Source organism: Saccostrea echinata, unplaced genomic scaffold (genome assembly GCF_033153115.1).
Source record: "Saccostrea echinata isolate AGI-Se365-2 ecotype Australia unplaced genomic scaffold, CSIRO_AGI_Sech_v1 ptg000064l, whole genome shotgun sequence".
Taxonomy (NCBI): domain Eukaryota; kingdom Metazoa; phylum Mollusca; class Bivalvia; order Ostreida; family Ostreidae; genus Saccostrea; species Saccostrea echinata.
Genome location: NW_026889813.1, coordinates 4,522,501 through 4,540,669, shown reverse-complemented (window position 1 = coordinate 4,540,669; position 18,169 = coordinate 4,522,501). Strand labels below are relative to the sequence as shown.

Below are 18,169 nucleotides of genomic sequence, written 5' to 3'. Positions count from 1 at the left end.
TCCATAAATCGCATATTTGTATGCTTGCCGAAAGAACGGCAAAATTGAAAGATCATAAAACTAAAATAAAATGTCTAAGACAGGGGAAACAGTGGTCCCTGCTGACGAAAACGACATTCTATTGATAAGACCTTTGTAAGTTCCATTTACAGTATATGATCTTGTTTGAATCTATAGTTTTGTGCAATGATTATTTCTTTGCCATTTCGAATTTCCTCATACATGTACATTTGTCTGTAGCCGGAGAGTAAATGCACTGTTCGGTACCCTATCACCACCACCACCAAAAAAAATAAAAAATAAAAAACTTTTCTTTTTGGCTCATCGATCCCGAATCATAGTCTATAGTTCTGTTTTTGTAATAACTATTAACATGATTAGACTTGATCAGGTCTGGTACAATCACTAGATTTAGCTACGTAGCTTGAATTACCTACATAGCTTTATTTACCTACCTGAAGTAGCTTTACTTAGCTACTAAATCAAACTTATTTTTTAAATTAGCAGTTTTCGCAGAAAGTGCAGAAAATTGCATTTTGATGCAGTGATAATTTTCAACTTGGTACTCATCTGAAAACAATTCATGAAAAAATCATCCTTGGAGATGTGTCTTTTTCTGCACAATTGCAATCAAAGTTCTGGAAGTTTTGGGGCTATAGCCAACAATTAATTTGTGACCTAACAGTTACTTCTTGAGTGAAATAACAAAGAAAACCAGTTTTGGTTAACATGAGCACAATGTGAAGTAACCATACTTATCCACGCCTCATTGCACACAAGGTGGTGTACAGTTACTCAAACAATGGAATACATATTTTCCTTAAAAGTGTTCAAACGCAGCAATGTTAAAACTATCCCTGCTTTAGGTTGCTTTTTAAACAATACCTAGAATAAATATTAGTAGTCATTTTGTCCTTTTAAAATAAAAAGCAAAATTGTAAAAAGTTGCCTTGAAATAGCTAAATAAAGCTACCTGAGGTAGGTAAATAAAGCTATGGTGGGTAATTTTAGCTACGTAGCTAAATGTACTGATTGTACTGGACCTGTTGATCTCAGCGAGATTCGTCGAGACCAAAAATTTTGGACAGACGTCTCTTCGGAATAGGGCTGAAACGCCCCCTCTACGATACGGTACGTATCGCGATACCTGTGTCACAATTCAATTTTTTCAATACGATACATTTTAAAAAAGAAACAAATCATAAGGTTAAAGAAAACGTGTATTCAGATTTCAAAAGGCAAAAGGTGTTGATACAATAAAGAGCACTACTTGTGCTTCTGTAGATTAAAACAGCACTTTGTTCGTGTCAATACAAGAAGTGGCAGCCTGCTCTGAAACTTTCTCCGTCACAATTTTCTCCCTCGTGTGTGCCAAACTATTAAAATGTGGTTGAACCTAGGGCTGTCACGGTTCAAAAATTTTCGGTTCGGTTTCGGGTTTTTTGGGGTCGGTTATTTACATCTATTTTAAACCTCAATTTCATGAATTTAACTTGAAAAATTTTTATTTGTTACATTAAATTTACATTGAAAACAAGTCTTAACCATGCGAACGTCTAGACATCTGTGACTTGACCTACTATTAGCCACAACCTGACCATTCCTGCTCGTTTTGATAATTATCTAATACTTCATGACAAGTGTTTTGTCATGGAATGAAGTAGATTTCAGATGTGATGTTTATTTATCACTGTTTTCGTCATCATTCTTTTGATTTCGACGCCATTTTTTGTATTGAACAGACTCTAATATATAAACCAGACCCGAACCGAAATCCAGAAAAATGGAACCGGAACCGAACTGAACAACTTGGACCGCGGTTCTCGGTTATTTTGGGTACTCGTGACAGCCCTAGTTGAACCCGATCTATTTCAAGGAGTAACCAAACCCAATTATGAAAAAACGTACCGAACCGAAGATCGAGATAGTGAATCCAACATTGAACTGAGCAGTAATATTGAACAATATCGATATTTTGGTGAATCGTTTCAGCCCTTCTTCGGAAGAGATGTTTGTCCAAAATTTTTAGTCTCTACGAATCTTGCTGAGATTAGATTAGACTGTGTTTTCAACTTTTTATGGAGATCTAAGACTACACCATGTAAACAGTGATGTACATTAGCAGTTTACAATATGGTTTATATGTTTGATCAGGGATGATATACTTAAGTGTATACATCTATGGTTTGATTGATTTCCTTTTTCATTTAATTAGGGGTTCAGGACAAGAGGTTGGAAGATCTTGCCACCTGCTTGAATTTAAAGGCAAAAAGATCATGGTAATGTTAGAATTCAAACATCAGAAGTAAATGTTTGTTTCGCATTTTGCACAGAAACAGAAATGTGTTGTTTCTTAACTATCTGCCATTAAATAGAAGCTGTAGTAACCTGATTTCAGTAATTTAATAGAAGTTAGATTTGAAGAAGAAAAAGTTTTCATAGTTTCAGTTGAAATGTTTGTTTCGCATTTTGCACAGATATGTGTTGTTTCTTAACTATCTGCCATTAAATAGAAACTGATTTCAGTAATTTAATAGAAGTTAAAATTGAAGAAGAAAAAGTTTTCATATCTTTAATTTTTCAATTGCTAACGTGATTTTCATAGCTTGACTGTGGTATACACCCAGGACTGAATGGCTTCGCCTCTCTGCCCTTCTTGGATTTGGTAGAAGTTGAAGAAGTTGATCTGCTCCTTATTAGTCAGTAAGTACTGTGCATAGGGACTTGAGACAATCTTTGCAAAATCGGGTATATAGTCTAATACAGTAATGGGGGAGAAGGGACCTAACGAGCTGCCATTAATTCCTCAGTGCCTCGCTTCAAACTCTAAAAACTTCGATTTTTATTTAAAAAACCCATGAGAAAGTTTTGCCAGTCGAAAGGCAGAATGTTGTCCTTTATTGTCATCAGGTCAACCATACTGAATGAAATCCGCACTGAATGACTTAAGTTTAAATGTGCAGACTTTAACAATTGAACACACTCGGTGAATCGTAAACATTAAAAATAACAGAGCTCGTGCCCTGTTTACAAAAACAGTTTACGTTTCACGGGTGTATTCAATTTGTTAAACTCTGTACACAACACTGAGCACGGACTGACGATATTAGTGAGGGGGTTTGCTTTCGCACATTTCTACGCTGAGTTTTCTGGATTATAGATGTAATGTTTTTCATTAATACACAACAAAATCGCTTCTTTTTTTAAATATTAAGGATAAAGATAAAATTTGTGAAAGTGCAAGGATGTGTTAATCAAACGCGTCCAGAAATTCGTAGTTCCAATAATTTCCAGATAAAATAAGTTTTTAATTATATTTTCGTGTGAAATGCTATTGCAATATGTAAGTCGTGATATTATACAGAAAATTTGAGAAAATATTAACTTCAAATCTGTGTCTAAGCACCTTTAACATGTATACTTTGTAGTTGTCATCTTTAATTTATTTGAGTCAATACACAATATGCTTAATCAAAAAGTTTTCAACCATTTTAAATACTGTCATTTGACTGACAGCATGAAATTCCAAAACATGTAATGCTTCGTATAATATGCATGTACATTGAATTTTTAGCTTCCACCTTGACCATTGTGGGGCCTTGCCTTACTTTTTGGAGAAAACACAGTTTAAAGGTCGATGTTTCATGACACATGCCTCCAAAGCTATCTACAGATGGTTGTTATCAGATTATGTGAAAGTTAGGTAGATGATACATCAAATAATTTATAAATTTGGACTTATTGTGCAGATTAAATGGGAGACAACTCTGTCAGTTTTTAGCTCACCTGAGCTGAAAGCTCAAGTGAGCTTTTCTGATCACCCGTTGTCCGTCGTCCGTCCGTCTGTCCGTCCGTCCGTCCGTCCGTCTGTCCGTCCGTCTGTAAACTTTTCACATTTTCAACTTCTTCTCAAGAACCACTGGGCCAATTTTAACCAAACTTGGTACAAAGTATCCTTTGGTGAAGGGGAGTGTAAATTGTTAAAATAAAGGGCCAAGTCCCCTTACAAGGGGAGATAATCAAGAAAAGACAAAAATAGGGTGGGGTCATTAAAAAATCTTCTTCTTAAGAACCACTGGGCCAGAAAAGCTGAAACTTATGTGGAAACATCCTGGGGTAGTGTAGATTTTAAATTGTTAAAATCATGACCCCCGGGGGTAGGGCGGGGCCACAATAGGGAATCCAAGTTTTACATTGAAATACATAAGAAAAATCTTAAAAAATCTTCTTCTCAAGAACCACTGGGCCAGAAAAGCTGAAACTTATATGGAAGCATCCTGAGGTAGTGTAGATTCTAAATTATTCAAATCATGACCCCCGGGGGAAGGGCGGGGCCACAATAGGGAATCCAAGTTTGACATTGAAATATATAGGAAAAATCTTAAAAAATCTTCTTCTCAAGAACCACTGGGCCAGAAAAGCTGAAACTTAAATGGAAGCATCCTGAGGTAGTGTAGAATCTAAATTGTTCAAATCATGACCCCCGGGGGTAGGGCGGGGCCACAATAGGGAATCCAAGTTTGACATTGAAATATATAGGAAAATCTTAAAAAATCTTCTTCTCAAGAACCACTGGGCCAGAAATACTGAAACTTATATGGAAGCATTCTGGGGTAGTTTAGAATCTAAATTGTTCAAATCATGACCCCCGGGGGTAGGGCGGGGCCACAATAGGGAATCCAAGTTTGATATTGAAATATATAGGAAAAATCTTAAAAAATCTTCTTCTCCAGAACCACTGGGCCAGAAATACTGAAACTTATATGGAAGCATCCTGGGGTAGTGTAGAATCTAAATTGTTCAAATCATGACCCCCGGGGGTAGGGCGGGGCCACAGTAGGGAATCCAAGTTTGACATTGAAATATATAGGAAAAATCTTAAAAAATCTTCTTCTCAAGAACCACTGGGCCAGAAAAGTTGAAACTTATATGGAAGCATCCTGAGGTAGTGTAGATTCTAAATTGTTTAAATCATGACCCCCGGGGGTAGGGCGGGGACATAATAGGGAATTCAAGTTTTACATTGACATACAGAAGAAAAATCTTTAAAAATCTTCTTCTCAAGAACCACTGGGCCAGAAAAGCTGAAACTTACAAGGAAGCATCCTGGGGTAGTGTAGATTCTAAATTATTCAAATCTTGACCCCCGGGGGTAGGGCGGGACACAATAGGGAATCCAAGTTTTACATTGAAATATATAAGAAAAATCTTAAAAAATCTTCTTTTCAAGAACCACTGGACCAATAAAGCTGAGACATATTTGGAAGCATCCAGAGGTAGTGTAGATTCTAAATTGTTCAAATTTTGTTCCCCTGGGGTAGGGCGGGGCCACAATAGGTATATTAAAAGGGGGGAAATCTGGTAAAGAACAGCATGGCCAAAGTTACTCAGGTGAGCGATGTGGCCCATGGGCCTCTTGTTCATTTTCATGTTATTTTGTTCTAGTAATATTGCCACTGAAGACATGCTCTATACAGAGAGTGATATAGAAAACAGCATGGACAAAATAGAAACAATTAATTTTCACCAGGTAGTACCTAATGACTTCTACAGATAGCTAACTTTTATTAAATTTCTTGTCATGAGTTAATTACTTAAAGCTTATTATTGAAACAAAAAAAAAAATGAAGTGTTATGACTTTTTTTGCTTTCATTAATTTATTACTTGTACCACTTATTATTATGAAATTGATTTTGAAATTTTTACAGGAAGTAGATGTCAACGGAATCAAATTCTGGTGTTACACAGCAGGCCATGTTTTAGGAGCAGCCATGTTTATGATAGAGATTGCTGGGGTCAGGGTAAGGCATCATTAAGATATCAATTAACTCCATATACATGTTAACCTATTGTGATGAAAAAGAGGGAGATTCAGTCTGTGTTAAGTATGAAAAAAAAGCATTTGTATGCTCCAAGTTCAATCACGTGACATCTTTAAAAGCCAACAAGATTTTATAATGAACTTTCCATATAAAACTAGCAATTTTTTTGTTTCATTTTCAAAAAGATTTTTTGCATGCAGCAGAAGAGCGTTTATTTTACACACCTTTCACCATAGCTAAATGACCCATTTATTAATTTAAGTACTTGTATTTTCTTTTATGTTATACTGGTAATTTTCTTGTCTGCTTTTTCAGGTTTTATACACTGGTGACTTCTCCAGACAGGAGGACAGACATTTAATGGCTGCTGAGATCCCAAAAATTCACCCAGATGTTGTTATTGTTGTAAGTTATATGTTTCTGTTCAATAAATTTTAAGAACTAAATTCAGATTTCATAAGCTTTCCCAACAGAACTTGAAACTTTTCATGGCGCACAATCATTAGATATGACAGATCTTAAAGTGCACAAATTAACGTGTATAAATAAATATTAAAAGCAAGTAATATTTTTCAAATGGCTGATGAGATAAAAAGGATAAAAATTGTAAACATTTATATTCACCAGCAATTTTGCAGTGCTTTTCCATTTCATAATTCTTTTGCATGAGGAGAATGCTTCAGGCAAATGTTGTAAGAAAGTTATCTAAGATAATTCAGCAGGCCTTATGTGCACTTCCAGTTCATGTACTGTAGATAAAAAAATATCTAATTTTTGTGAGATAGTTATTTGGTAAATAGTGAGATAAAATTTTCATCAATTCAGCTAGGTCATTGTTGTACATGTACATGTATTCTTTGATAATACAATTGTTTTTGAGAATAAAATTTTTGAGAAGAGAATGTCTGGCATAATTAAAAAATAAAGTTCTTGAGAATAAAACATTGATTTACAGTACATTTTATCAACACTGAATGGCAGTTTTCTGTAAATTTAGATTTATACTATTTTTACACCTACTAGCATAAAACTTAAAGATGATATTTCGGTACCTAGACAGCATCAAGTTAAATTAAGAAGGGTGAAATTTTCATTTATCAGATTTTCAAGTAGCACATTGACATCCTATTCTATCCTGCATTTCAGGAGTCCACATACGGTACTCATATTCATGAGAAGAGAGAGGACCGAGAAGCCAGATTCACTGGACTGGTCCACGACATCGTTAGTAGGGGTGGCAGGTGTTTGATACCTGTGTTTGCACTTGGAAGAGCCCAGGAGTTACTGCTCATACTAGGTTAGTGTATCATTTTTTGCAGACTTTGAATGAGAGATGGTTTCTGTTTATTGAATATACAAATTACATTTACTGAATAAATATTGTGATGATGCATAATCACAAAAAGATGAAATTCATTTATGTTTTAGTGCTACCTAATCATGTACATGTATGTAAAATTTGAAATATGCAGTTGAACTTCGGTATCTCCAACACAGATATCACGAATACAATGGATATGTCGAAGTGATTGGAAAGTCCCAAGCCCTTTTTCCATAAGTTTTTTATAGCATACTTGATTGTGATAGAATTCGGCCGAGCCGAACTAAGCCGGGTAAACCCCGGTACGCTCTTAGAATCAAGTGAACAGGCTCATGTAAAGTAATAGAAATATTGTATTTCTATCGTAAAATGTTACCTAGCATAGAAAAGGACTACACTTTTTGCAAATATGTTCATTTCACAAGCGTACCTCGATCAAAAGCTTCACGTCTTAAAACAATCAACTTTCAACACTATTATCCCCAAGGACGCCATGTTGAAGCCACCCGAGCCTATCAAATTTTTCCAGCTCATTCGGCTCACCAGGCTTGATGTGTGCGCAATACTGGCTCAGAATCAAGTGTGTTGCCAGTCATCGCCGGTTTACCCAGGTGCGCCGGATGGTCAGAATCAAGTATGCTATTACATGTACTCTCAATATCTTGAACCCATGGATATCTCAAAGTTTTTTTTCTCAGTCCCATTGAGTTGTAGATAACAAAGTTTGACTGTACTTAGTATTGTGAGTTTAGAAATAAATAAGCAAAGTTTTGAACTGAAAGACACTATTTTTTTTTATAAGATGAGTATTGGAGCAACCATCCTGAGTTACATGACATTCCAATCTACTATGCATCATCTCTGGCAAAGAAATGTATGAGTGTATACCAAACTTACATCAATGCCATGAATGAGAAGATCCGAAGACAAATTAACATCAGCAACCCTTTTGTGTTCAAACATATATCAAACTTAAAGGTAATTATCCATGGAAAAACAATATTTTTATATATGTTTATCAAAAAGAATATATATTTTGATCAACAGCTGTGTATTTTTTCATCAATAGTGCTACACGAGTAAATAAAAAAGAATTTAAAATAGATTTATAACAGTTTAACTTTGTTGCATGTACATTGAAAAATCGAATACCTGGAGGTATGTAAGTGTTAGTGGTCTAGATTTTGTTGTGAATACAGGTAACTTTTATATCAAGAACTCTGAAGTTTCAGTTATTGTTTGTTTGTTTTTTTTTAATAAACAGTCTTGCCTTTATATCAAGGTTTGACTCTATATGTTTCTTTAACAACTGAATTATTTTGGTCAGTGATACTTGCGACTGTAATGTTTGTGTAATTTTTAAAAATACAGCATGTTTCAACTGGACTTGTATTTTGATTGTAGAGTATGGAGCACTTTGAAGACATTGGGCCCTCTGTGGTCTTGGCCAGCCCTGGAATGATGCAGAGTGGTCTTTCCAGAGAATTGTTTGAGAGCTGGTGTACAGACAAAAGAAATGGCTGTATCATAGCAGGTTACTGTGTGGAGGGAACCCTAGCCAAGGTAAGTACTGTTGTTATAGATGTAAAGCTGGTATACAGGCAAAAGAAAAGGTTGTATCATAGAATGAAGAGCATTCTAGTGAATGTGGTACAATAATAGTAAAGGTAAAAGTTATATACATTTTTTAAAAAAATGGCAGTGTTAAATAGGGTCACATTTTGTTTTTCACAAACTCTGTGCAAATTTTTATTTCATTTAAAGATTAAATTACATCAGAGATGTTATTAGAGTTGAAATTCTAGCAATACATTTATCTTTACAATCAAAGTAGTAGTCATTGTAAATTTTTAAAACTTTCTTTGTAGCATATTTTGTCAGAACCTGATGAGATTGTAACAATGTCTGGACAGAAGCTACCCCTGAAGTGTTCTGTAGATTACATATCATTTTCTGCTCACACCGATTATAAACAGACCAGTGAATTCCTCCGAGCCCTTAAACCAGCTCATGTGGTATGTAGTTCATTCACAGATTACTGTAAACCAAGCAATATTTGGGACAACTTTAAATCACAATATGTCAGTTTGAAATTAATCTGCGACTATTAATTTTCATGACTGAAGGGACAAAGTACATAAAAAATGTACACAGTAAAATAAATGGTTTCTGGCAAGAAATATTTGCAATTGAAAGAAGAAAAAAAAAATCACGGATATTTTGAAAAAAAAAAGTTGGTTTACAGTATTGTTACTTGTAACCCTGTCAAATTGATGGATTCAAAATGGCCACAGTTGAGGTTTAAACAGCTTGATATTTATGAACATAACATTTTATCAATTTTGAGAATAAGTTGGAAACTTTCTGCATTTTATACATGTACCTATCTTGACAGGTGCTTGTACATGGAGAACAGAATGAAATGTCCCGTCTGAAGGCAGCATTGATTCGGGAGTATGAAGATGACACAGAATATCAAATGAATGTCCACAACCCCAGGAACACAGTGGCTGTGGAACTGCACTTCAGAGGAGAAAAAATGGCAAAGGTACATGAAATGCAAAGTTCTTTATATGCTAAAAAATATCAGATATCCATCTCTGAGTTTGCTCATGTTGACAGATTGACTGCTATACTGTGGAATCATTTAAATTCATGGGGGTCAATGTTCGTGGGCAAGCAAAATTTTATTGGTTCGTGGGGATGTAATTTCGTGGGCAGCTCGTTTATTTGGTTGATCTAATTAATCAGTACATTGACAAAGTAGTTGTTCGTGGGGATGTAAATTCGTGGGTAAGGGTTACCCACGAAATCCACGAACATTGATCCCCCACAAACAATGATGATTCCACAGTACGTGATTTTACCCTAGTTAGATATTGCAGTATTGAAAGTGTGTAAGGATGGAGTGGAAGTAATAACTTTTGCTTGTTTACACTACTTATTTTTGAGTACTTCATCTGCAGATTGTTGGAAGTCTTGCCTCAGAAAAGCCAAAACAGGATCAGAGAATCTCAGGGATACTGGTCAAAAGAAACTTTAATTATCACATAATGGCTCCCACTGATCTCTCAAGTAAGGCTACAGAAGGTTTTGAAATTAAAATTAAAATCATTGGGAAAAAAACCTGATAATTTTATTCAGACTTATAATAGGAATTTAGTTTTGCATTTGACTTGAATAAAAACCATAGTTTTAATTTGGGAGTCATTTTTTAAAACTGTTGTTTCAGAAAATGTTAATCCCATATATTCTGTGATGTATTATGAGTTGGTAACACTTTTTGTGTATTTTCGAGTTATACATCTAATTTTTGTGCATCAATCCTATGATAAGGAATTAAACTTAATAATCGTCTTATATTCAAATTCTCACAAAAGTGATTAACAATATATACACTGGTACATACTGTTCATCACACACTTCAAGTGATTCCTCTATCTTAATGTAATGATGTGTATCTAACAGATTACACTGACCTAGCTATGAGTACTGTAACCCAGAGACTGAGTATCGCGTACACCGGGACTGTGGCGTTACTCAAGTACTACCTTAACCAGCTGTCCTCAGACATTGAACACATGGAGAAGGCAGACAAACCAACACTGAGGATATTTAAGTCTGTCTTCCTCGTCATTGAACCAAAGATGGTCATTATTGAGGTAAAGTAGAATGGAAACTAGACTTTGATATTACTTTTAAAAAATGACTTAGAGAAAAAAAATAAGTTAATGTATGAATTTGTGGAAACCTAATATGAGGACAAATATAAGTTGCAATTTCTTAGTATTAACAAAGAAATTCATATTGTCAGGTATGCTGTAAAGTTAATGCTATTACAAAGTTTGTTTCATTATAGTGGGTAGCCAATCCTGTGACTGATATGTATGCTGATGCTGTAAATTAATGCTGTTACAAGTGTTTGTTTTATTACAGTGGGTAGCCAATCCTGTGATGGATATGTATGCTGATGCTGTAAATTAATGCTGTTACAAATGTTTGTTTTATTACAGTGGGTAGCCAATCCTGTGACAGATATGTATGCTGATGCTGTAAATTAATGCTGTTACAAATGTTTGTTCATTACAGTGGGTAGCCAATCCTGTGACAGATATGTATGCTGATGCTGTGGTGACTGTAGTATTGAGGGCAGAGAGTGACCCCATGCCTCAAAAAAGTAAGTAGAATTTTTGTGCAGACCTTCAGTATACATGTACACATATAGATCTTGTGCAAATTAATACCATATGGTGAAGTTAGAGAGACCATGTCTGTATAAAATGCATTAGAAGTATTCTACCCTTCTTATTGAAACTAAATTCACCATTGAGAAAATTTCTGTATTTTGACATTTCTTTTCACAAAAAATATTTCTGTAGCTCACCAGCAGATTTTGCACTTTCTTTAATATTTATGAATCTAAACTTTTGATAGGTGTACCGCCCCCACTGGTTGTAGACAAGTCCCATGTACAGGAGTGCCTGTTGGAGATGTTAACAGACATGTTTGGCAGTGAGGGAATCAGCAAGATGATCAGAAACAACATGGTGACTGTCACAGTGGACGAGAAGATTGCCACTGTCAATGTTGACTCACTGGTAAGCTGTTGTTATACTTTGGCAATTTCTGCAGATGATATGCATGTAAATGAGGACTTTAGAAAAAAAGAACTGGATTTCACTAGAAATAGACAGATTTAAGTCTTTGTGACTGCACACAGACTGCACACACACTTGAAATGTGATACAGACAGATTTGACTAATATCTTTCTATAATCATTCTCATTTTAGAAAATTGTGCACATTTCAGAGTGTTAACACATTGTGTATGCTTTTCAAAGTTGCACAAAATTTGAGGTAACCATTTTAAGTCACATTCAGAAATTAGCTCCAATGGATAATTGTGCAGACCCCCCCCTTTCTTTGTCTCATTTTACATACATAGAACTGACCCCAACATGAATCTTTATTTTTTGTAAAATTCTATTATTGCTGGTTTATATTTAGGCAATATTCTTTGTTCTGATAAATTACCTAAACAAATTCTTATTTAAGGAGGTGAGGTGTGACGATGAAGAATTGCGTCAAGTATTACAAACTGCTGTTAAAAACCTGTACCAGGCCATAGCTCCCGTCAAACAAACAGGCTGACAGTGACCACATCTTATACAGTGATGGACTCAAACTGACCAGAGAGCAGGCTCTCTATCTAATCTTGGACCATTCAGCAAAGTTCCTGTTTTAGTGACCTTGCTTCCTGTGTGTTTAATTGAAATACAAGAATGTTTTTTGGGGGATACACATTCTGTGTATGGTACAGATATATGACAAATTGATTTCTCTTGTCAGAATGTCTGCAATAAAATTTGCAGAATTTTTATTTTTTCAGATTTTTATTTCCTGAAATTTAGATGATGCTGACAATAAACAATTTACATCTGAAAACATCTTTAATTATTTAAGTGACTTAAAAAACTGTTTTGATTTTAAAAGGGAATTAACATTTTTGTGCAGTTTGTTGGTGGACTGGGAGAGGAGTCTTTTGCATTGGATAAAGTATGGCAAAGTCTTGAATAATAAAATACATTTTAATTTTTAACTTCTGCAAATCACTTTAAAGGCTTTTAAAATTGGGACAATTATTGTAATAGGACAATCTTGTGGAAACCACCAATTAAACTGTCACAAGAAAAATATAACCAATTTTAATATGAAACTCTTTCCATAATTTACAAGCACAGAATTAGATCATAGAACCTAGAATTAGATCACCCAACCTGCCGAGTAGACCAATATATCTTAAATAACCACCTCCCTGTATGCTCTTTCAGGTTAAATGTCTTGGGTAACAAATTTTACAAATTATTTCTACTTTTTGAACTCTGATTGCTAAGCACTTTTTGATTTAAAAATGACAAAACTACACACTCCTGGAAGCTTAGATCATAAATTGAACTGCTAGTGATGTTTATTGCTCCATTGTAAACGGTACAGGAAATTTATTGCATAACAAACGAAGGACTTCAATCCATAAATGGTTAAAAATTTTTACAGTGCCGTGGATTATAGATGGGTAAATATATCAATCATTATATGGAGACTTAATCTGCACCCATTTTTATTTGAAATTGAAGAAACATATTTTCAAAATTAATATCAAAGAGTCTATAATTTAATGATGTCAGTTTTGTCCAAAATCTATATAAATGTTGATTCCGCATTGAATTGTTTATGTATAAAAAGGCACAGCTCCTTTAACTCTTGATTGAGGGTGTAGAATATAATTTTTATGATACTAGTCGTAGGGATACATGTATTATTTTAAGCATCATTTATTATATCATAAAGTTTTTGAAAAAGAATATAATAATGCTTATGGAAATTTTAGTTTCACTTTTTTTTTTCGAAATAGTCCCTTATTTTAAAGGCTTCTTAAAATCAGGAAGATGGAAAAATACAATGGATATCATAAATCTAATGTGTGAAATTGTTTATTGATTATGTTGTCGACCTATAAACTCTAAAATTATGTAATCGGTGTTCAAGTCCATTAACTATGGCAAGTAGATTCTTTCAACATTCTTTACCTAGCTATTGCTTTCTGTTTGATTTTTTTCCTAATATAACTGAGCTTGGTTAGAAAAAATGATGTTTTAAGCCATTTGCAAGCGTTTTTAAAACTGAAATCTGTGATAAGATCAACACTACATAAGATGGAAAATATTTTATTGCAGTTTGCTTGGTTTTGTATGGTGGACAAAGCAATGACACGCAAACACATGTAGCTTGCAACAGATAGAATAGCCTTTTATGGAATGCTATAACTTCCTTATTTGATGGGTCTTCATTATGATTGGGTGGTTTTTCCATTATACGCTGTAGGTATTTCATTATTAAGAGGAGGTTTTACATTGCTTGTACTTATATAATGCAAAACCACTTCATCAAAATGAAATACCAATAGTATATAATAATGAAAAATCACCTCATTATAATGTAGTGCCCACAAGAAACAATGAAAAACCACCTCATCATGATGAAGTAGCTACAGCATATAATGCAAAACCATCTTATCGTATTGAAATACCCGAAGCATATAATGCAAAACCCATCATTATGAAAAACTGTATACGAGGTTATTTTAGCCCCATGTTATTTTCGCCCTTTTAAACTTTCAAACAATTTTGCCCCGTATCAAATTTGCCCAGACACAGATGTGTTAAAGAGATAAGCTTGTTTACTTTGAATTTGCCCAGTTTTAAATTCGTTCACATGCGACGAGAGTGAAAGGGGAGAAAATAAAAAAAAAAACGGGGGTGAAAATTTCCCTGTATACAGTACCCACAGCATATAATGCAAATTTCGTCTACACTGCAACATTCCTAGAGCCTGGGTTATAATCTCGTTATAAAGGGTTAATTATCTCGTTAGTTATCTTGTTATACTGACATATTTTAACGATATAATCATTAGAACTCCACTCTAACACGAGAACCCCTAGCCTAGGGGCCATAAAATTCAGAATATTGGAAGAGGCATCTTTGCACATTTTAACTATGCATTTAGTTATCTGTTTAATACCTAGGAGCAGAGAAAAAGGATATAAATAAATAATGCATTTTTCACTATTCAATTAATAGAATCCCCACCCTACCAACCCCTGACCCTGGGGACACAAATTTCACAATTTCAAAAAAGGCACCCTTGCTCATCATAACATGCACCTAGTTTATCTTTGAAATATAAAGGGAGAGAAGAAGATTTTAAAGAATTTATGCATATTCTTTGCCTTTACTCCAGTACCCCTGCCCTGGGCCATGAATTTCACAATTCTGGTAGAAATCTCAATGCTTATTACAATTACAACAACAATTGTACAAATGATGTTCAGGAGTAAAGAAGATTTTAAAAGATAGCACCAATTTTGATGGTTTAAGCCCCACCCCTCAAGCCCCATGGGGACGGGGACCATTAAATTCACAATTTTTGTACCCCTTCACCCACTGATGCTTCGTGTATTTGCCAAAATTGGTTGAATTTGGTTCAATGGTTCAAGAAAAGTAGATGAATTTATTCAAACGTTTAAGAACAACGCACGTCGCACAATGAAGGACTAAAAGAGATAGCAAAAGGTCACCTGAGTGACCAAGGAGACCTAAAAACGTCGCTTTCGACCCCCCCCCCCCCCTTTGACCCCTAGGTAAAAATTTAAATTAATGAAACCTTCTTGCACATCTACAGGACACCACCAATCATCTTGCAAAAGATGATTGGCAACTGCATAAAATGGAAGAGGAGTTTTGGGAACCAGGTTTTATAGAAAAAAAACCTTTGTTTTTTAACTCCCATTCGGCCCCCAGGATGAAAATGAAAACGCCGAAACCTTATTGCACATCTACAGGACATCACCTATATACAGTGTAACATAATCCAAAAGATAAATTGATTACTGGTTAAATTGTAAGAGGAATAACAGGAAGAAGAAAGTTTGACAGACGGACGGACCGAGATAACAACAATATACCCAAACTTTCTTTCTGAGAGTGCGGATATAAATATTATACATGTCTCTTATCAAACTTTAAGGGTTGGAAAAGTTAAGAGACAATTAGAAATGACAAAACTCCAGAAAGAGAAACATTCTTTATCAATCCATATCACATATAAGATTTGGCAAGACGCTATATAGAGCACACCACACAAGAGACGGTTTGCTGACTTTTGTATGGTGGACAAGGTAATGACCCGCAAACAGCTCGCACTGGGTAGAATAGTTTTCCATTGTAATCATACAGACGTGATCCTTCCGTCAAGAAGTCTGGATTGACATCGACGCACAAATATTCTGTCCCATAATGACTAGCATAATCGGAACCGGAAGTCAATACTCCCGTATACTGAGTGGACCAACCTGTTGGACATGATGTTTTGGCGGGGATCATTGCTACGGAGGAGGCGCGTGAAGCCAAACACAGAGCACAAGGAACATCGTCGTTGATGGCAACGCCTTTGTAGGTGAATTCGTATTCTGCACCAAAGATAGTACCGAATAAATCTCCATTGACATTTTGGTACGAAGTTGGAAAGTCGGAAGGGGTAGGGTCGGGATTGTGTGGCATGCATAACGTATTGATTCCGCTTCCATGATAATGAAATTGTCTTCCTGCTGATATTCCTGAAAATAAGATACACATACTAAAAAAAATTATGTGGTTGATATGAGACTGTTTTAATTCTAGCGTTCTGAAGGACTTAAGAACATTTTCATGTATTTATGCATATTTGGCCATTTTCAATCCTTAAAACTACATATATGAACGATACAAACACAGAAATATCTTACGAGTTCGCCGTCAATCAAAGGAAAAAGTGCTAAATACTTTCCTGGCGCATTTGAGGATGTTTGTTAATTATTTTCTTCAATTTTTGAAGTAAGTTTAACCATTAAATTTGCACGTTAATACAATCAAACCTGTTTCAAGAGGCTACCTAAAGGAAGCTTGAAGAAGAAAAAAGCATCTTACCACTATACACAGTATGAGTACCATTCACAGAGGGACATGTTTTCTTTCCCCATATGACGTATGATTCTCCTGAAATAAGTCATTAAAATTAACCCCACAAGCAATTTTTTATGAGATTTGAAAACGGCAACAAAAAGATACACGTGTTATTGCAGCCCGGAGGACCGGGCTGCTCTATACATATAAGTTTAAGTGTTGGTATATGGGGATTGAGGTGGGAGAAGTTATTCAGAATTAAAGGTTTTCTAAACATTAAAAAGATTGTTAATCAGAATGTTCTTTCCCTTTATAAATTACGAGATACACAATATATTTACTTCCATAAAGTGAATCTGTAAAAATATATATGTTTTTCATATTTAATATATAAAGTTGCTTATCATTTACTATCGAAAAAACGACAGGTCCCTTTTTTTAGAACATCGAATTTACTTATCGCATAAAAACGTAAAAATGTACTTTACACAGTTCGTGTTTTATATTCTTAAAGTGAAAGATATTTATTGAAAATAGGTGATGCATGTGTCTGGTTTCAAATTATATTTTATGCAGCCAACATTTACTTGAGGAATTGATAAAGTTTAAAAGGGTATCGTTTTTGTTCGATTTTCATCCGACTATAAGTTTTCAAAATATTCTCGACTATCGTCTCCATCATTTAGACGCATGCCTTTTTCACACTTATTGAAGCGGTTTCATGATAAAGACTCATTTCCATTGTTTACTTTATTTATTTCCCGGGCGACAATTGATGGTTACATCAATGTTTTCTTGTTTACATTCTGTTAACCCACGATAGAACCCTCAGCAATTTTTGTTATAGAAACAATCTGCATGTTCAGCACCTGTCTGACATAGTGACATAGCTATAAAGTTTCCTGATCAGTTTCCTCACAAATTACTTGATAAAAATAAGTTTCCTTTTTTTTTACTGCAAAGTACAAATGTCTGAGAATAAATAATACATTGCAATGATTCTTTAAAAATTCGTATTAAATTGTACTTTACTTTCTTCAAAATTTTGTAACTTGCAAGCTAAATAACTATGACGAAACATTTGATGAAACCCTAATATATTTACCATCACTTGATGTAGCACGTGACTGTTTGAGTGAGTCGATTTCGGCAGTTTGATCCAGTAGTTGTGACCGTAATGACTGAACTTCATTCGTCAAAGCTTGGAGTTGAGAAAGTATCGCAGTTGGATTGTCCAATAACAGACGCGTCTCTTTTCTCGTCGGATTATCATTGTTTGCGGAAGAATAAATTGTAAACCATAGAATCAGTGATATAAGCGATAAGACCTGCATTGTTTTACAAGGTTATTATAAGTATATATCGTATTTTCTAACAGTTGTAGTTGACCTGTCTTATCTTATTTTGTGACAGGAATTATAACCTCTAGAAATTGTCCAGAATGTGTAAGGTCAACGTGTTGGATATTTATCAAAAGTGACTTCCAAAGACACTATGCCACATTAGTGGAGAAACAAAGTGCAAA

The 18,169-nt window shown here is 34.8% G+C and overlaps 1 protein-coding gene across 2 annotated transcripts; it reads left to right on the top strand.

Moving 5' to 3' along the window:
• Positions 1 to 38: 38 nt before the first annotated feature.
• On the top strand, positions 39 to 12,524 carry LOC133175765 (cleavage and polyadenylation specificity factor subunit 3-like). Of its 2 annotated transcripts, XM_061310876.1 has the most exons (17): positions 39 to 135; positions 2,216 to 2,279; positions 2,606 to 2,703; positions 3,575 to 3,703; positions 5,446 to 5,530; positions 5,710 to 5,802; positions 6,139 to 6,228; positions 6,970 to 7,120; positions 7,947 to 8,122; positions 8,549 to 8,707; positions 9,013 to 9,159; positions 9,540 to 9,692; positions 10,111 to 10,219; positions 10,613 to 10,806; positions 11,234 to 11,321; positions 11,579 to 11,742; positions 12,200 to 12,524. In XM_061310876.1, exons 1-17 carry the CDS (start codon positions 71 to 73, stop codon positions 12,293 to 12,295), a joined length of 2,061 nt encoding a protein of 686 aa, XP_061166860.1. In that variant the 5' UTR covers positions 39 to 70; the 3' UTR covers positions 12,296 to 12,524. The 2 variants fall into 2 exon arrangements, with proteins under 2 accessions (XP_061166860.1, XP_061166861.1); XM_061310877.1 differs by lacking the exons at positions 11,234 to 11,321; positions 11,579 to 11,742; positions 12,200 to 12,524 and adding an exon at positions 11,004 to 11,135.
• Positions 12,525 to 18,169: the final 5,645 nt, after the last annotated feature.

Coding starts and splice junctions, on each gene's coding strand:
- LOC133175765 (XM_061310876.1), top strand. CDS start 71: ATGTCTAAGACAGGGGAAACAGTGGTCCCTGCTGACGAAAACGACATT. Junction 136..2,215: donor ATTCTATTGATAAGACCTTT/GTAAGTTCCATT, acceptor TCATTTAATTAG/GGGTTCAGGACAAGAGGTTG. Junction 11,322..11,578: donor TGACCCCATGCCTCAAAAAA/GTAAGTAGAATT, acceptor AACTTTTGATAG/GTGTACCGCCCCCACTGGTT.